General features: G+C 36.0%; 1 protein-coding gene across 1 annotated transcript in view; it reads left to right on the top strand.

The window, feature by feature from the left end:
* The window catches only part of med13b (mediator complex subunit 13b), a 40,920-nt gene extending 31,820 nt beyond the window's left edge, over positions 1-9,100 (top strand). The window contains exons 18-30 of the mRNA XM_067451210.1: positions 83-306; positions 791-980; positions 1,071-1,431; positions 1,518-1,734; positions 1,809-2,000; positions 3,886-4,109; positions 4,206-4,348; positions 4,438-4,596; positions 4,712-4,858; positions 4,949-5,109; positions 6,484-6,648; positions 6,771-6,871; positions 8,238-9,100. Of these exons, the coding sequence (XP_067307311.1) occupies positions 83-306; positions 791-980; positions 1,071-1,431; positions 1,518-1,734; positions 1,809-2,000; positions 3,886-4,109; positions 4,206-4,348; positions 4,438-4,596; positions 4,712-4,858; positions 4,949-5,109; positions 6,484-6,648; positions 6,771-6,871; positions 8,238-8,370 (2,417 nt within the window). The 3' untranslated portion in view covers positions 8,371-9,100. The remainder of the gene's footprint in view (positions 1-82; positions 307-790; positions 981-1,070; positions 1,432-1,517; positions 1,735-1,808; positions 2,001-3,885; positions 4,110-4,205; positions 4,349-4,437; positions 4,597-4,711; positions 4,859-4,948; positions 5,110-6,483; positions 6,649-6,770; positions 6,872-8,237) is intronic.
* Positions 9,101-21,290: the final 12,190 nt, after the last annotated feature.

Raw genomic sequence — 21,290 nt, 5'->3', positions numbered from 1 at the left:
GAACGACATTAGGGTAAGTAATTAATGAGAGAATTTTCATTTTTGAGTGAACTAACCCTTTAACACAACACTTTTCTCTCAGGCACGGATGAATCTCCAGAGCCCCTCCCCATCCCCACATTACTGGTGGGTTACGAGTATGACTTCGTGGTGCTCTCTCCTTTCGCTCTGCCATACTGGGAGAAGCTTCTGCTGGACCCGTACAGCTCCCAAAGGGACATTGGATACATGGTGGTGTGTCCCGACAACGAAACTCTGCTTAATGGAGCCAAGACTTTCTTCAGAGACTTGACAGCAGTATATGAGGTTAGAATATTCTAATGCCCTACACCAAATTATTAAATTGAACAAAGCATTGCAGGTTACATAATTCTCAATATTAGCACATAACAAATTAATAATTCAAATGATTAACAAATTAATTAGGGATGCACTGATACCACTTTTTCCAGAACGAGGAAAAAGATACTCTCTGATACTTTCATTTTTAGTACTTGCTGATACCGATACCTGTATTTTCACTCTTCATATTAGTTGCCTTCATTTATTTAATATATAGCAAATCTGTGCATGCATAGTTCACTCACGTAAAGTGATAACGCAACTGCGTGATTTCTTGTGTTGTCACAAAGTGTAACTAATCCATCACTTATCTCATAAATGTGACTGAAGATACATATTGTAAACATTAACATCATGATTTTCTATAAAGCTGTTTTGAAACAGTGCGTGTTGTGAAAAGCGCTATATAAATAAATCTGACTTGATTGATTTTCTTTTTGTTCTGCAGTCTTGTCGGCTCGGTCAGCACAGGCCCATCGCCAAGTCTCACGCTGATGGCATTGTGACTGTGAGTGATACTGGATCCCAGCCTTTCACAGATCAGACTCTCACTGACTGGCTCCCGAAAACCATCAACAGCAGCAGCGAGGCTTTCAACAAGCTCAGGCTTTACGCGCAAGTGTGCAGACACGACTTGGGTATGAGCAGAAGCGAATTGATAGCTTTTCGATGTTATGAGGAATAATATGTATCCTATATATATCTGATAATATTTCTGATTTCTTCAGTGTCCTGTCTGGCATCCCAGTCTTTGGACAGCTCACTGCTTTCCCAACGAAACCCTATCAGCTCTTCGCAAACTTCCAGCTCCAGCAGCCCCATCACAGGCTCTCAGAACACCACCCCTACCACCAACAGCAACACCAACACCAACACTAACACCACAACCACCGCCGCCACCACCACCACCACGTCCAACACCTCTCAGGGCATAGGTACCTTGCCGTCTTCCAAGCCCAATTCCCTGCCTTCCTTTGGGACTCAGGGCTTGCAGTCCGGTCAGCCGAGCGGTGGCCAGAGTGCAGGGACACCTGGGGATGGCTCATCGGCCACCAGCCAACCTCAGGTCCAGTCTGAGCCTCCTGAGAGGTACTGCTTTTCATGTCCAAACACTCTGATTCTTACTGATTCTCTCAGATATGTGCTCTGATCCGTGGTTTTTATCTGTGTCACAGCACGATGGAGAGAGAGAAGGTGGGGGTGCCGACTGACGGAGACTCCCACGCCGTCACATATCCTCCCTCTATAGTAATCTACATAGTGAACCCCTTCAGCTATGAGGAGACCGGCCAAGGCGGCAATTCTAGTGTGTGGACGATGGGTCTTCTCCGCTGTTATCTAGAGATGCTTCAGTTTCTTCCTCCTCACATCAGGAATGCTGTATATGTCCAAGTAAGAATGCATCTGATCTGAGCTTTCTGATCGTATTGTTTCATAGCTTAACATCCTGTGTTTTCTTCTACCAGATTATACCCAGCCAGTACTTGCTGCAGCCGGTCTGGAGTGAGGAGCGCCATATATACGCACAGCACCTGAAGTCTCTGGCTTTCTCAGTTTACACACAGTGCAGACGGCGTCTGCCAACGTCCACTAATGTCAAAACGCTAACAGGCTTCGGCCCCGGCCTGGCCATTGACACTGCACTACAGAGCAAAGAGGTACATCTAATAATATATAATTCTATCATTTTGTTTTTCAGGTTAAAGCATTTAAAATATTAACGTTAATGTTTTTTTTCAGTCATCCTTGGGTTAGTGTTACATTATATGATCACGGTCTTATTCAGGCAAATGCTTTTAAACCATTCAAACGTGACAAAAGAGAACGTGCTGTCAGTTAATTTCCTGACACACAAACGAAGCACAGAAAGACGCACACCAGAATCGAGATCTTTCGTGCTTGAACAAACAATAACACACAGAATTATGCCAAAATGCCCATTTTGTTGAGTATTCTCGTCAGAGCAGTCTTAAATGATTTAAATTACATCTTAGATTAATTTAAAGAGTTGTGAGAAAATGAGATGCGCTTGACAGCGCGTCAGATGCGTGTCATGTTCAGCATCGGCAGATCTTAAAGGTGCAACTTTTCGTCCACTGGAGGGCGCCTATTCTAAACGGCTCGTGAGAAACGGGACTTCTATTATGACGGGAATGAACACAGTCGCCGGGCACCTGCACTTCCGCTTTTTCCGGTCAGGTAAAAACAGCTATTTTTATCATATCAGATACATTTAAGGGGCCAAGGGCTTCGGCCGTCCGTCTGCTCTCTTCCCTGAACTGAAATGAAGTATTGGGCTGTACTTTCCACACGATTGACATCAGGTTCAAGTACGCCAGATTGGCTGGTGGTTATGTTGCCCGCATACCGCCTCCCATGTCCGAGACTGGTATTACGATACCTGTCGGGCCGGGGCTAGTAATGCTACTGCTAATTAAGTTCGATATCTCTACAGCACTATAACTTGACATTTTTTTAATTACATCATCACCCTTATTTCTTCTCATTCTTTTGATGCGTGTAGGTCATTTTTTGATATTTTTACCTTAATTTTTACACATGGCACCTTTAAAGTGACAGCAGATTAATAAACCAGTTGCTGTGATGTCTGTGATTAATGTTAATCAAAGAACAAAGGTAACAGAGAAAATTGTAGCTTTAATAAGGATTAATCTATATTTAATTTATTATTTATGCAGTGCAGACTGTTTGATATCTTTATTCAATTCCTGTCTGTTAGACAGGAAGGACACAAGTAAATGATATTTATAATGAGTTTATGTGAAGATTGTTTTAAGTTCACATAAATTAAAAGTATTTTTAAAAAGCCCAATAAATGATGGAAATTGATGGACATTCAACAGTACAGTATTATTGAAAGCTATCATTAAGAGTCATCCGTAGCTGTATTATTATCATTGATACCGGCCTTCATTCATTAAGAGATGTAATTAAACACATATTTAAAATATGCTGTCTAAGTTGTTTTTACATAAATTTGGAGAGTAACTAAATTTATTAAAATGTAAAAATATTAATCTAATGTTTTTAAATTGCGATTTATTACAGAGAAAATGTGCAATTTTATTTAGTTCATTTTTTTTGATCGATTGACAGCACTAATCATAATATAACAAATATAAATATATTGGCAAAGTGCTAGAAGATCTGTGAAAAAGTAACAACATAATAGTTTTTTTTTTCAATATTTAGTAACAAGGTTTATTTATTTGAATAGTTTTCAATTGCAAATTTACCAAATTTGATATTTATTTACATTTCATTCTTATTTATAAAAATGAAATCGTCAACTTAAAAACATTATTAAATGTTAGTCTCTTAGATATTTTATACATTTCATTGTTTCATTGTATAAATGCATCTTTATGCATAAAATATATAACTTCCTTTATTTTAATATGGGCATCCAGAAAGTGGAAGACCACCTGAGATTACCATTTTCATTCAAATAATCCAAAGAGCTTTCTAAAAGAGCTTTGTAATAAATAATAATATTGACATATTGGTCCTTTCCGCCCTCAGAGACCAGAGTGTTTACATCTCTACGCACCGCCGTTCATCCTGGCACCTGTGAAGGACAAACAGACAGAGCTGGGGGAGACTTTTGGAGAGGCTTCGCAAAAATACAACGTGCTGTTTGTGGCCTACTGCCTGTCACATGACCAGAGGTGGCTCCTGGCCTCATGCACTGACCAGTACGGAGAGCTGCTGGAAACCTGCATCATCAGCATCGATGTACCCAACCGGTGAGCGCTCACGAGCTGGTCTTTGATTGCCGTAGTTTCTTCAAGCCCAGGCCTGTGTGTGTGACTGGGATGTTTGTGTGTTTTTTTTTCTCTCAGAGCTCGGAGGAAAAAGGGCTCTGCAAGGCGGCAGGGCATTCAGAAGCTTTGGGAATGGTGCCTGGGTCTTGTACAGATGACTTCGCTTCCTTGGCGAATTGTGATCGGCAGGCTTGGAAGGATAGGTCACGGGGAGTTACGTGGTAAGTATTGCAATTGATCAATAATATATCTGTTTGGCATCAGGTGCCCTTTGCTGTTGGTCTAACTCCTTTTTTTTTGTTCCAATCAGATTGGAGTATTTTGTTGAGTAGGCGAAACTTGCAGTCTCTTGGCAGGCGACTGAAGGAAATGTGCAGGATGTGCGGCATTTCTGCTGCGGACAGTCCCAGCATCCTCAGTACCTGTCTAGTTGCCATGGAGCCACAGGCTTCCTTTGTCATCATGCCAGGTAATTAATGTGAAGCTCTCACACAGAGCGGCTGTTCTGAATTGGGCTGTACTTTAGAAACTTTTGAACGTTTCAGTCTAGAGCCTAGTCATGATTTCCCTTTTCTTCTCCATAGACTCCGTGTCCACGGGCTCTGTGTTTGGCCGCAGCACGACCCTGAACATGCAGACATCCCAGTTAAACACTCCTCAGGACACCTCCTGCACTCACATCCTTGTGTTCCCCACTTCTGCCGGCCTCCAGGCCTTCAATCCCATCAACGGTCTGACACTTTCACCTCCATCCTGTCAAGCTCTTCTACTTTATCATTGTGTTTATAGCAGGCTAATATTAGTTGTCGTTGTGTTTGCAGATGTCACGGATGGAATGGGTGGCATGGATGTGATCTTGGACTTGTTGTCAGAGAATGATCTGGTTGACCCTGATCTCATTAACATTATACCCAACTCTCCCACCACCTCCCCAGTACAGTCGCCAGGCTCGCATTACCACCACGGTGGAGACGGCAGCAAGGTAAACTTGTTTGCTCTCTCATTTTGAAAAAATTTAACATACACTACTGTTCGAAATGTTTTGAATTTTTTTATATGTGGTGTACAGGACAATACAGTAAAAATACAGTAAAACTGTAATATTGTGACACATTATTACATTTATATAAAAGTACTTTTGGATGTATTTTAAAATGTATCGTATTCCTGTGATCCAGTACTCTACATCAGTAAATGATGTTGATCTGGTGCTCAAGAAACATTTCCTGAATATTATCTATGTTGACATTTTATATTCATGATTTTTTTCATGATTCTTTGACATAGAAAATTCTAAATATCAGCACAACAATAAAAATATCTGTACTGTCACTTTAGATAAATTTATTGTCCTTTTTTAATATATATAAATCTTCTTGACCCCTACATATTGATCGATTGTGTATCTTGTAACTATCAGAATCTATCAGTTTGGGAATAATGAGAAATTATTTTGAATTGTATCCATACTTTTCACTCAAGTAGAGCTGCACAATTCTGGATAAATTGAGAATAACAATTTTTTTTGTGTGTGTAAAATGGAGATTGCAATTCTCCCACAAAAATCCATTCAGACAACTAACCAAAATAACATGCAAACTAGAGGTTCTGACAAAATGGTCATTGCTTTGGTTTATTTAAAAATATATATATATATTTGAATGGAGTCAATGTCTTATCACAACTTGTTAAGTTTTGTGAATAAATATTTTAAATTAATAATTCAATGATGAACACTTTTAAAAAGCTAGTCCCCGCCTTCTTGTGTAAAAATAAGCAATACAATACATACAAGTGTCCAAAAAAAGATTGTTTACTCTTATTTTAATCAGTACCATGTTTATACCCAAACCTTTATCCCATTACACTTTTATCAGTGTATTGAAGCTCAACTTCCATAGGAATTTATTGAAAACGCTCGCTCTGCTCCGCTTGCTTCGTGCCAGTGGACACCCATTATTCATTAACATAGGCAGCGGCAAAATATGCGCTGTTCATGCTCTGCTGACACATGTCAAACAGGCATAAAAGACATTGCAGAATCGTGAGAACGTGAGCTTTTTAATGATGAATTCTGCAGCTCTAGCGCACAGTATACTTCAGACGTCTGCGCGCACACAATGTGCAGCTCAATTTTTGTGTCCGTGCGGATGGTGTACGTACAACTGTGGATGTGCGAGTGACTTGAGTGCTTGAAAATAAAGTCTACTTTGAAAGGCTCGTGCACTCAACTGTGCACGAGACGGAGCGGAATGCGTAAAATGGAGTATACCCGGGCCTTAAGTCACTGAAGACATTTCTCAGTGCTTTATAGACCTCTGAATTCACCCTCGAATTTTCTCTTTTCCACCCTTAGGGCCAGAGCACAGACAGGATGGAGTCTCACGACGAATCTCCCAACATCCTCCAGCAACCCATGGCTCTGGGCTACTTTGTGTCCACGGCTAAAGCGGGTCCACTGCCTGACTGGTTCTGGTCCTCCTGCCCACAGGCAAAGAACCAATGTCCTCTCTTCCTGAAGGTGAGCTCTCCAGTAAACAAAGATGCTTTACAGCTTTATTGTCCAAAACACATTTCATGATCTTACCTATTTAGGAGAGCTGCATAGGTGTCATATAATGAATGTTCATGTCTTCCTGTCAGGCTTCTCTGCACCTTAATGTTTCGTCAGTGCAGTCAGATGAATTGCTGCACAGTAAACACTCCCACCCCCTGGACTCCAGCCATACCTCAGATGTGCTCAGGTATCAGCCACTCTTGTCTATATCCCAATGCCTCCTTGTATATTTCTTTACATTTATAATATGAACACAGGTGGGTTTTCACTGATTCCATTTCATACGAGGAGGCCAGCTTACTAATGAAACATCCCGGACTGGACTTGATTAAATAAATTGGCTTTCTCCATCTTGCGGACCATACTTGAGAAAAGCCTTAGACATATGTTTTACCTGTTTTATATATATTTAATGACATGATTTATTTTAAAGTGATTATTCACCCGTAGTTGTCATTTACTTCCGCTCATGTCATTCCAAGCACACAAGACTTTATCTTCGAAACACAAATGAAGACTTTTAATGAAACCTGAATGATTTGCCAATCCAAAACCTGCGACGTTGCATATGCATTTTGACACCTATTATTTATTTTCTGTGAAAACTAGTGTGTTAATCACTTATGGATTTAAAAAGTACCGTGCTCTCTCTAATAGTTTTAATTAAATCACTTCATCATAAAAAAGCAATTGTCTCTCTTCAGAACACTTAGATCACATTGCTTGATTCATATGGATTTCTTTTATGATCTCTTTATGAATGTTTTGAAACGTCAAAGTTTTGATGTAATGGACTGTAAATAGAGGGACAGAAATCTCTCGGGTTTCATTCAAATATCTTTTATTTTTCCAGTATGAAGTGTCTTAAAGGGATAGTTCACCCAAAAATGAAAATTACCCCATGATTTACCTGTTCTAGGTATATATTTCTTCTTTCAGACGAACACAACTTCCAATTGATTTATAATGGCAGTGAATGACGGCCCTGATTTTGAAGTGCATCCATCCATCATTAAAGTAATCCACAGTACTCCAGGAGATTAATAAAGGCCTTCTGTATAATAAAGGACATCAATGCGTCGGGTCAGAAGTTCCTCTTTCACCGTAAAACGATGCGTACAGCCGTCTGTCGGAAGCTAGTTATTAAATATGGATATTTTTCTTTAAAAAAACACTGCTTTTCTTCAGAAGGCCTTTATTAACCCTCTGGAGCTTTTAGGATGGATGGATGGATGGATGGATTTTTGGGTTTCAAAATCTCATCCTCTATTCACTACCATTATAAAGCTCGGAAGAGAGAACATTATTCAATATGTCTCAGATTGCGTCTGAAAGAAGAGTGTCACATACACCCAGGATGACTTGAGGGTGAGTACATTTTCTGGTGAACTGTCCCTTTAAGGGTTTGGAACCAAACTAAATCCTTGAACCTCAAAAGTTAGCTTATTAGTAAACGCATATTTCAGTCTTGCCCTTTTTCTGCATCGCTGCCACAGCACTGCAATCGATATCCTCTTCTGTTTCTATCGGTCTCACATTTGTTGTGTTTGCAGATTTGTGCTGGAGCAGTACAATGCCCTCTCGTGGCTGACCTGTGACCCAGCGACTCAGGACCGGCGCTCTTGTCTGCCCGTGCACTTTGTTGTGCTCAACCAAATGTACAACTTCATTATGAACATGCTCTAACGAACGAGGGGTTCTGCACAAACTGTTGCCATCGTACACAACAGACCCTGCAGAGACACCGCATCGCTGCACTGCCGCTGTGGACACGGCTGGACAAACCAAGTGCAATCAGACAGTGCACTTAACGTCACGCCCAGTTTATGCCAAGTGTCCATCTCAACGACTTGGAGGGAAAGAAACTAGACCATCTCAATGAACTGAAAAAGGCCTGAAAGTGCAGTTTGGGTCAGGTTTTATCCAGTTGAAAAATGCCTGCATATATCTTATTTATTGTATGTTTTTAAATGTGTAATTTCTTAATCTTTTATATTATATAAACACAGGAAGATGCATATTGCCTTCCTAAATTAAATGAAAATGGTTTGTCATATATGTAATTGTCTTAATTACAGAACCGACAAGTGAATTTGCTGTAGGTTGCTTTTAGAGGAATATTTAGAGGAATATTTTCTCCACAATTTTTACTGTCACAGTGTACAGATGAAGTATACAGGAGCTCACGTTCTTACCTTTGTGTGGTGGGGACTTTAAGATAGGCTGTAGCTACAGAATTCCTGTACAGCAATTTAATGTGTTCAAATAAGAGGACAAGAGGTACATTGTCGGATTATATATTTTATATCACAGATTTAGAGAATTGTGCGCGTGTATATAAATGTGTACATACAATCGTGTGCCGCTATGGATGGTGCAGCCAATGTTTTAGGAATAAAGTGTGTAAAACCTGAAACCTGTGGTCGTCATTGCACATCCTGCTTGATTATGAGCAAATATCTTGGATTTCTAGGGGGGAAAATGAGACACCATATTGCAGGAGGTTTCATCATACTCTCCCAGGTATGATAAGCCCTCGAGGGAGAAATTGCTGTGTATTTATTCTGCTCAAATCCCTGTGAAATGACATGGTGCTATTCTCATCAGGCCTGTTCGCGTGTCCAGGCGACTGGCTGTGCATATGCGCTTGTTTCCTGATGGAGCTGAACCAGAGGCTGAGGTTTGAGTGTACGTGTTGTGCTAATAGCACTGTAGCTCTTCACTGACATCCTGAGCACCTCTCTATATTACCAACACTATTCTGGGCATCATGATTATGACTCCTGGGGCATTATTACGAGTTTTTTTTTTTTCTTCGCCCGTCTCTGAGTGTCATGTACCAGTCATTTTTGCTTCTGCAGATAAAATATTTCCCTCTGTAGTGTCAAAATATTGTATTTTTTTCTGCATTCTGTCCTGAAAATTGCTTATTTGAAAGATGTGAATGCACTGAGATATGCATAAAACTACATGCATTAAATGAATTATGTGTGTTTATTCAACTTAAGGCACTTGTATTTCCCAGGGCTTGGTTTTTAATAAAACTAACAGATTTCATGTTTTTCTTTTTAATGCATTAAGGTGACATTAAAACTGGAAAATGTCTATTATGCCTCATGATTTATTTATTGTTTGTTTGTGTATAGATTTCACAGACCTTTTTCCCAGTTCTTAAAATCATAAAACACAAGAAATGTCGCAAATTATTTGAAAAACTAGCACCAAAACGATAACGATATATAACGATAAATCATGTGATAATTATTAAAGGGTTCCTCGTCAGATCGCCGGCTCACTATTGGCCAGCTCCTGTGTCAGCAGCACACGCAGTGAACGGCGTCAGCCAATAGAGAGCTGGCGTTCTGGCATTGAAGCCAGAAGTGCTGGACTGTGTTTAATACCTAAATAGCATAGGAGAATGGGAAAAATTAATTTATATTTTGCTCTCAAAAACTAAGTATTCTTGTCGCTTCAGAACATTAAAGCTGCACTATGTAATTTTTCCGTCCGCTAGAGAGCGCCTATTCAAAACAAAGGCGTAGTTTGATGACGGCAAGTTTGAGCGCAGAATCTTGGGACATGTGGTCTTCACCTCATAGCCGGTGGAAAATAATTAGGATAGGACTCAGGCATAGCCTGACATCAATTCCAGTCAGAATATGAGTCTTTCACTGCTCCATTGGGCTGTGATTATGAGGCGCGTTTCAACCGAACCAGGAAAGACCTCAATTGGATAGACCTACAACCAATAAAAGCAACGAAGCGACGCATTGTCAAATATCCACAGACAGAGCTCAACTGCACTGTGTTGCCAAGTCCGCATTTTTTTTCCGTGGGTTGTTTTCTATGTCCGCGGGTCGACTATTATGTGATATATAGACCCATGAATGCCAATTTTAGCAGGCAACTGTGCCAAAATAACACATTATTATTTTATGTGTAAAATACTACACATAATGTGTACTACCGGGACCGAACCGCCCGACCTAAAAAAATTGTGGGCGGGGCTAAGTTCGGCTGGCATCCAGGCTAACTCAGGCAGAAATCATGTTCATGAATGTGATTAACGTTACTGTAGTATGAAGCAGAGCAGGAGCTGAGCAAGGCCACTGGTAGCGCTGCAAGTGTCGTCTAGCTACTCTCAATACATTTCTGAGCTGTAAAAACCAAACTCTGGTCGGGCTAATCACATCGTATAGAGTCGGTGGGCGGGGCTTAACATAATGACGGCAGAGTTGCGCTTGCGTGCTTCTAGTAAACAGAAACTGGCGAACGGCGGTCTTTCGAATCAGCTTTGACCGAGATTCTTGAAGACTTGGAGTTGAGCTTTTATTTGAGAAAAGAACGGCACTGAAATCATTCTTAAGAAGGGAAGATGTGTTCGGAGTTTTGCCGACCGGATACGGCGAAAGTTTAATCCTCACATGTTTACTAGCTTCAACTAGCTCCGCTTCACGTTGCTCTGGTTAGTTGTAGCTCTATCCTATTGTGTGCAGAGGGAGTTTGAAGGACAACCGTTTATCCCGCCCCTCGGATTGAGCCCTGTCAATGGTGAGTTTCCAGACCAAACATCTTGATGTGTGTCTGGCTTGTCAGGCTAGGCCGCTGGATGAATTGTTTAGCAACACACGGCTCGCGAGCAGCGGGACTTTTATTATGACAGGACATGACACAGCTGTCATGTGTCAGCGGGCGCCATTTCCGCTTTTCTGGTCATGAGTATGAGGTAACTCCTCTGTTTATCATATTAGATACATTTAAGGTTGTTTAAAATTATCTTATGATGTTACTCTGCATTCGGTCAGCGGCTGCTGTGGCACTTGTTGCACACTGCAGTAAGAGTAAAGCGTTTCTGCCAAATAAAACCAGAAACCGAGGGTGACAGGCGACTCCCTCAGACGTTCTGGCTCCTTTGCTAAAATATAAATTTTCTCACTATGTACAAATACCGGTAGTTGGAAACATTTGGGATATTGTAAGAACACAACTGAAAAATATATGGTCTTTACATATACTGGCCTAGTGTTTTTTGGATATTTTACTGCAAAAAAATACTACATAGTGCACCTTTAAAGCTACACTGTGTGATATTTTCCCCCATCTAGCGGTGAAAAGGTATATGACAATCCGTGAATATTAGTTTCTGTTCCTCTCAATTCTGATTTCGTTTTAACTCCTACGGTGGCCGATTTAGTCCAAGATTAACATGGCTTCCAGTTCGACTGCGTCCATGAGTGCCATTGAGTGTTAAAATGCGAAAGGCGAAGCTTGAATTTACGGGTATGTCCCTCTTTGGCTAATGTACTTTCAAGATGGAGGGGCAACATGGCGACCAGCATTCAAACTCCTCAATGTATTTTCAATGGCATATTATAAACTTACGAGAATACTTTATAACTTGAAAGAAGTTAATATACATTAATGAGCACATATATTTTTGAAAGAACAAAGTGTTTTTAGCTAAGAATAAACTAAAAAAGTAACACAGTGTATCTTTAAAAAAAGATAACTCAGCTGTGATATCCAAACTACGGGAGCGTCACTACGGGAAGCAGAAAGTGTCCGACTTCACGTTTTCGTTTGCAGCTCCTCCCCAACTACACGCGGCTACCTCTCGCCGATCACACACACACACACCTGATGTCTTTACTACCTTTCTGGGCCTTGTTGCAGCCTATATGGTTCAGAAACCTCTCGGATTTTATCATTTTGATTTTTATCAACAGTTTGTGTCCCGTCCGGTGGTGGATGAACGAAGGTCTTGCGGTGGGTTTGGAACGCCATGAGGGTGAGTAATTAAAGACAGAATTTTCATTTTTTGGGTAGGCTGACTAACCTCAGTTTTGACTGTCTTCACGACTTTTTTCAAAGATAGTTATTCTTACAAAAACGTTTTCAACGTCATTTAATTTGAATCACAATTGAATCACATAGGCTGCGTTCGGAACCGCATACTCATTGAGTAGGTACTCAATTTCAATAAGTACTTACTTAACGAGCGCTAAAAGAGTAGGCACTATATATCCAGATCTCGTTAAGTATGAATGCGATCCGCACTTTATGCGCCATGTTGACGTTATCATGTGACCCATGACGATATCATAAGCGCAACAACTCGTGTGACAGGTTTAATTAATCTGTATATTGGTTTAAACGTGCTCATTTTTTGTGGTCTTTATTAAGAAACAGCTGCCCATTTATTTTGTCATTGTAAGAAATACATTTTAACCCTACTAATCTGACAATTTCATCCTTTTTTATCCTTGCAAAAAACCCAAATCGTGATCTCTTGAATATGTTGTTAATTTCTTTATTTTATATGCAAAAAAAATGTCATCCACAAGCAAAAGTGGGCTAAATCTCCTTTATATTTCCCTCTTTTTCTTGTTAAATTTAACTCCTGTTTGATCCCAGGCTTATGAAATAACTAAAACAAATAAATAAAAATTATTGCATTATGATGATTTATTCAAGATATCGAACCTTGTTATTGTTTTTTCTCTGTATATAATGTACATAAACCCATTAGTTTTATCATTATGATTGTTCGTTGTTAAATATACCACCATGCAATTATAAAACAATAAAAAAAAAAGATATGAGTGACAGGTGCAGTAAGAGCTCAGCATCAGTAACTCCACAGCCCGACCGGTGCGGTTTCCCTCAGTGTTTGTAATGTCTGCTCAGAAAAATCTTTCAGCTGCTCAGAGATCTCGCCTTTGGAGGAAACTGTTGATTGTATACTCGAAAAACGTAAGTAATACTATTAAAAAAAAAGATTTCCCCCAGAATGAACTGCACTGCTAGCACACCCACAAACACTTACAATAATAATGACAAATGCTGACCAATACTTAATTATATTACCTTTTTATATATATATCGTTTTAGTAGAACATACAAAAGGCAACTTGTCATATGACATAGCGATGCATGCCATGAATACACATTAGACAGATGCAGCCAATGTGAATATGATGTGAATAATTTTATTTACTGACAACTAAGGAAACATGAATGAATGAGTAAAAGAATTAATAAAAGTAAACATCACAAGAAATGAATAAAAGTCAACACATGAAACAAAGCTTTATTCAAATGTATTGTTCTAACGATCACACATACAGAAGGTGAACGCCACATCTGCTGCCCGTCTCAACACAGGTGTGCCAGTTCTGCAGCTTTATATTCATGAAGCAGTTGACCAGCGTGAACACCTTCATCTGTCCTAGCCATCCATCATGTCCCTCATAGCGTTTGGACTTTTGCGGTGTAGTGGGCTTTCTGGTTTGATCTCCGTAACCGTCACCACCAGTGTGTGCTTGAGCAAGGCTCTTAGCTCCAGGGGGATCGTCCCTGTAATAAGTGCACTGTTAGACGCTTTTGGTCTTTTTCTAGAAGTCTCACTGGCTCTGGGTTTACTGAGGATGAAGAGACCACAGCAATATCTGGCCCAGATGATGCACTAAGGTGAAGTGATGAAGGGTCCAGGATCCTCAGTGCTCACACCCGTATGCTGACATCTCAGATCCTACAAAAATGCACAAACATAATACAAAAGCACTCATTTAAACAGCACAATGCCATTTGATTTCTGTATTAGAAGTAACTAAATGATATTATTTATATTTGCGTTTCAGGTTTTCCCCACACATGACACCCGTGTCTTGCAGGCCCTGCTCCACAAAAGCTCTGCAGCAAATACAGAGCCATCAAGAATCAGAAAAGTGCTAAAATAACTGTTTGAAATAAAATACAACTTAAGATTTAAATAGATGTTTTATTAATTTCTGTAGTATACTGAATCAAAGCCTTTGATGACAGCATTCCTTTATCAGCCGCTCTCCACCAGATAAACACACACACACAAACACACACACACAAGCTCTTCTGTCCCTGTAACATCAGACAAGATTACCGTTACCTATGTGATTTATGTTCAATACTACATTTAAATGTAGTTGCTGATGTGTTAATGTTCCTCAGTTTATCAACAGTACTAATGGACAAATTAAATTGATAACTTATGTTTAGTTACTTTATGTAGATTTGTTTATTTACATTGCTCAGGTTCATGTAAAGTAAGCAGAGTTGACAACAGTGAACTCTTCATTATAGCGCACACACACACCATTCTGATCTATTCAGATGTATCAGATGTCTATTTTATTGTGTGATGTGCTCATCTGCAATACTTATCAAAAATTCCTGTCAGATGTTGAATAAACATTTAGTAATTATCTATCTTTAACATGCATATGTAATCCACTTTGGAGACGTATGTGTGTTACTGGAGCTCCCCTGTTATAACAAAAAGTACAAATGGAGAAAAACCTCAAAATACGACAGTGTATACTATGACGTAAAAGTGAATTTATTCAATTATCACAAAAAGTAAAAATGGACAAAAACCTCAAAAAACGACAGTGTATACTATGACGTAAAAGTGAATTTATTCAATTATCACAAAAAGTAAAAATGGACAAAAATTCAAAAAACGACAGTGTATACTATGACGTAAGAGTGAATTTATTAAATTATCACAAAAAGTAAAAATGGACAAAAACCTCAAAAAACGACAGTGTATACTATGACGTAAAAGTGAATTTATTCAATTATCATCAAAAGTAAAAATGGACAAAAACCTCAAAAAACGACAGTGTATACTATGACCTAAAAGTGAATTTATTCAATTATCACAAAAAGTAAAAATGGACAAAAACCTCAAAATACGACAGTGTATACTATGACGTAAAAGTGAATTTATTCAATTATCACAAAAAGTAAAAATGGACAAAAACCTCACAAAACGACAGTGTATACTATGACGTAAGAGTGAATTTATTCAATTATCACAAAAAGTAAAAATGGACAGAAACCTCAAAAAACGACAGTGTATACTATGACGTAAAAGTGAATTTATTCAATTATCACAAAAAGTAAAAATGGACAAAAACCTCACAAAACGACAGTGTATACTATGACGTAAAAGTGAATTTATTCAATTATCATCAAAAGTAAAAATTGACAAAAACCTCAAAAAACAACAGTGTATACTATGACGTAAAAGTGAATTTATTTAAAAATCATAAAAATTCAAAATGGACAAAAAACCTCAAAAAACGACAGTGTATACTATTACGTGAAAGTGAATTTATTCAATTATCACACAAAGTACAAATGGAGAAAAACCTCAAAAAACGACAGTGTATACTATGACCTAAAAGTGAATTTATTCAATTATCACAAAAAGTAAAAATGGACAAAAACCTCAAAATACGACAGTGTATACTATGACGTAAAAGTGAATTTATTCAATTATCACAAAAAGTAAAAATGGACAAAAACCTCACAAAACGACAGTGTATACTATGACGTAAGAGTGAATTTATTCAATTATCACAAAAAGTAAAAATGGACAGAAACCTCAAAAAACGACAGTGTATACTATGACGTAAAAGTGAATTTATTCAATTATCACAAAAAGTAAAAATGGACAAAAACCTCACAAAACGACAGTGTATACTATGACGTAAAAGTGAATTTATTCAATTATCATCAAAAGTAAAAATGGACAAAAACCTCACAAAACGACAGTGTATACTATGACGTAAAAGTGAATTTATTCAAAAATCAAAAAAATTCAAAATGGACAAAAACCTCAAAAAACGACAGTGTATACTATGACGTAAAAGTGAATTTATTCAATTATCACAAAAAGTAAAAATGGACAAAAACCTCAAAAAACGACAGTGTATACTATGACGTAAAAGTGAATTTATTCAAAAATCAAAAAAATTCAAAATGGACAAAAACCTCAAAAAACGACAGTGTATACTATGACGTAAAAGTGAATTTATTCAATTATCACAAAAAGTAAAAATGGACAAAAACCTCAAAAAACGACAGTGTATACTATGACGTAAAAGTGAATTTATTCAATTATCACAAAAAGTAAAAATGGACAAAAAATTCAAAAAACGACAGTGTATACTATGACGTAAGAGTGAATTTATTCAATTATCACAAAAAGTAAAAATGGACAAAAACCTCAAAAAACGACAGTGTATACTATGACGTAAAAGTGAATATATTTAAAAATCATAAAAATTCAAAATGGACAAAAACCTCACAAAACGACAGTGTATCATATGACGTAAAAGTGAATTTATTCAATTATCATCAAAAGTAAAAATGGACAAAAACCTCAAAAAACGACAGTGTATACTATGACCTAAAAGTGAATTTATTCAATTATCACAAAAAGTAAAAATGGACAAAAACCTCAAAATACGACAGTGTATACTATGACGTAAAAGTGAATTTATTCAATTATCACAAAAAGTAAAAATGGACAAAAACCTCACAAAACGACAGTGTATACTATGACGTAAGAGTGAATTTATTCAATTATCACAAAAAGTAAAAATGGACAGAAACCTCAAAAAACGACAGTGTATACTATGACGTAAAAGTGAATTTATTCAATTATCACAAAAAGTAAAAATGGACAAAAACCTCACAAAACGACAGTGTATACTATGACGTAAAAGTGAATTTATTCAATTATCATCAAAAGTAAAAATGGACAAAAACCTCACAAAACGACAGTGTATACTATGACGTAAAAGTGAATTTATTCAATTATCACAAAAAGTACAAATGGAGAAAAACCTCAAAAAACGACAGTGTATACTGTGACGTAAAAGTGAATTTATTCAATTATCACAAAAAGTACAAATGGAGAAAAACCTCAAAAAACGACAGTGTATACTATGACGTAAAAGTGAATTCATTCAATTATCACAAAAAGTAAAAATGGACAAAACCTCAAAAAACGACAGTGTATACTATGACGTAAAAGTGAATTTATTCAATTATCACAAAAAGTAAAAATGGACAAAAACCTCAAAATACGACAGTGTATACTATGACGTAAAAGTGAATTTATTCAATTATCACAAAAAGTAAAAATGGAGAAAAACCTCAAAAAACGACAGTGTATACTATGACGTAAGAGTGAATTTATTCAATTATCACAAAAAGTAAAAATGGACAAAAACCTCAAAAAACGACAGTGTATACTATGACGTAAAAGTGAATTTATTCAAAAATCAAAAAAATTCAAAATGGACAAAAACCTCAAAAAACGACAGTGTATACTATGACGTAAAAGTGAATTTATTTAAAAATCATAAAAATTCAAAATGGACAAAAACCTCACAAAACGACAGTGTATACTATTACGTAAAAGTGAATTTATTCAATTATCATCAAAAGTAAAAATGGACAAAAACCTCAAAAAACGACAGTGTATACTATGACGTAAAAGTGAATTTATTCAAAAATCAAAAAAATTCAAAATGGACAAAAACCTCAAAAAACGACAGTGTATACTATGACGTAAAAGTGAATTTATTCAATTATCACAAAAAGTACAAATGGAGAAAAACTTCAAAAAACGACAGTGTATACTATGACGTAAAAGTGAATTTATTCAAAAATCAAAAAAATTCAAAATGGACAAAAACCTCAATAAAAGACAGTGTATACTATGTCGTAAAAGTGAATTTATTCAATTATCACAAAAAGTAAAAATGGACAAAAACCTCAAAAAATGACAGTGTATACTATGACGTAAGAGTGCATTTATTCAATTATCACAAAAAGTAAAAATGGACAAAAACCTCAAAATACGACAGTGTATACTATGACGTAAAAGTGAATTTATTCAATTATCACAAAAAGTAAAAATGGAGAAAAACCTCAAAAAACGACAGTGTATACTATGACGTAAGAGTGAATTTATTCAAAAATCCAAAAAATTCAAAATGGACAAAAACCTCAAAAAACGACAGTGTATACTATGACGTAAAAGTGAATTTATTCAATTATCATCAAAAGTAAAAATGGACAAAAACCTCAAAATACGACAGTGTATACTATGACGTAAAAGTGAATTTATTCAATTATCACAAAAAGTAAAAATGGACAAAAACCTCACAAAACGACAGTGTATACTATGACGTAAGAGTGAATTTATTCAATTATCACAAAAAGTAAAAATGGACAGAAACCTCAAAAAACGACAGTGTATACTATGACGTAAAAGTGAATTTATTCAATTATCACAAAAAGTAAAAATGGACAAAAACCTCACAAAACGACAGTGTATACTATGACGTAAAAGTGAATTTATTCAATTATCATCAAAAGTAAAAATTGACAAAAACCTCAAAAAACAACAGTGTATACTATGACGTAAAAGTGAATTTATTTAAAAATCATAAAAATTCAAAATGGACAAAAAACCTCAAAAAACGACAGTGTATACTATTACGTGAAAGTGAATTTATTCAATTATCACACAAAGTACAAATGGAGAAAAACCTCAAAAAACGACAGTGTATACTATGACGTGAAAGTGAATTTATTCAATTATCACAAAAAGTACAAATGGAGAAAAACCTCAAAAAACGACAGTGTATACTATGACGTAAAAGTGAATTTATTCAAAAATCAAAAAAATTCAAAATGGACAAAAACCTCAATAAAAGACAGTGTATACTATGACGTAAAAGTGAATTTATTCAATTATCATCAAAAGTAAAAATGGACAAAAACCTCACAAAACGACAGTGTATACTATTACGTAAAAGTGAATTTATTCAATTATCATCAAAAGTAAAAATGGACAAAAACCTCAAAATACGACAGTGTATACTATGACGTAAAAGTGAATTTATTCAATTATCACAAAAAGTAAAAATGGAGAAAAACCTCAAAAAACGACAGTGTATACTATGACGTAAAAGTGAATTTATTCAATTATCACAAAAAGTAAAAATAGAGAAAAACCTCAAAAAAACGACAGTGTATACTATGACGTAAAAGTGAATTTATTCAAAAATCAAAAAAATTCAAAATGGACAAAAACCTCACAAAACGACAGTGTATACTATGACGTAAAAGTGAATTTATTCAATTATCATCAAAAGTAAAAATGGACAAAAACCTCAAAAAATGACAGTGTATACTATGACCTAAAAGTGAATTTATTCAATTATCACAAAAAGTAAAAATGGACAAAAACCTCAAAATACGACAGTGTATACTATGACGTAAAAGTGAATTTATTCAAAAATCCAAAAAATTCAAAATGGACAAAAACCTCAAAAAACAACAGTGTATACTATGACGTAAAAGTGAATTTATTCAATTATCATCAAAAGTAAAAATGGACAAAAACCTCAAAAAACGACAGTGTATACTATGACGTAAAAGTGAATTTATTCAATTATCACAAAGTAAAAATGGACAACCTCAAAAAACGACAGTGTATACTATGACGTAAAAGTGAATTTATTAAATTATCACAAAAAGTAAAAATGGACAAAAACCTTAAAATACGACAGTGTATACTATGACGTAAAAGTGAATTTATTCAATTATCACAAAAAGTAAAAATGGAGAAAAACCTCAAAAAACGACAGTGTATACTATGACGTAAAAGTGAATTTATTCAAAAATCTAAAAAATTCAAAATGGACAAAAACCTCAAAAAACGACAGTGTATACTATGACGTAAAAGTGAATTTATTCAATTATCACAAAAAGTAAAAATGGACAAAAACCTCAAAAAACGACAGTGTATACTATGACGTAAAAGTGAATTTATTCAATTATCACAAAAAGTAAAAATGGACAAAAAATTCTAAAAACGACAGTGTATACTATGACGTAAGAGTGAATTTATTCAATTATCACAAAAAGTAAAAATGGACAAAAACCTCAAAAAACGACAGTGTATACTATGACGTAAAAGTGAATTTATTTAAAAATCATAAAAATTCAAAATGGACAAAAACCTCACAAAACGACAGTGTATACTATGACGTAAAAGTGAATTTATTCAATTATCATCAAAAGTAAAAATGGACAAAAACCTCAAAAAACGACAGTGTATACTATGACGTAAAAGTGAATTTATTCAATTATCACAAAAAGTAAAAATGGACAAAAACCTCACAAAACGACAGTGTATACTATGACGTAAAAGTGAATTTATTCAATTATCATCAAAAGTAAAAATTGACAAAAACCTCAAAAAACAACAGTGTATACTATGACGTAAAAGTGAATTTATTTAAAAATCATAAAAATTCAAAATGGACAAAAAACCTCAAAAAACGACAGTGTATACTATTACGTGAAAGTGAATTTATTCAATTATCACAAAAAGTACAAATGGAGAAAAACCTCAAAAAACGACAGTGTATACTATGACGTGAAAATGAATTTATTCAATTATCACAAAAAGTACAAATGGAGAAAAACCTCAAAAAACGACAGTGTATACTATGACGTAAAAGTGAATTTATTCAATTATCACAAAAAGTACAAATGGAGAAAAACTTCAAAAAACGACAGTGTATACTATGACGTAAAAGTGAATTTATTCAAAAATCAAAAAAATTCAAAATGGACAAAAACCTCAATAAAAGACAGTGTATACTATGTCGTAAAAGTGAATTTATTCAATTATCACAAAAAGTAAAAATGGACAAAAACCTCAAAAAATGACAGTGTATACTATGACGTAAGAG

The sequence above is a fragment of the Pseudorasbora parva genome, chromosome 8 (genome assembly GCF_024679245.1).
Source record: "Pseudorasbora parva isolate DD20220531a chromosome 8, ASM2467924v1, whole genome shotgun sequence".
NCBI lineage: Eukaryota > Metazoa > Chordata > Actinopteri > Cypriniformes > Gobionidae > Pseudorasbora > Pseudorasbora parva.
This window is presented reverse-complemented; position numbering and strand designations above follow the sequence as displayed.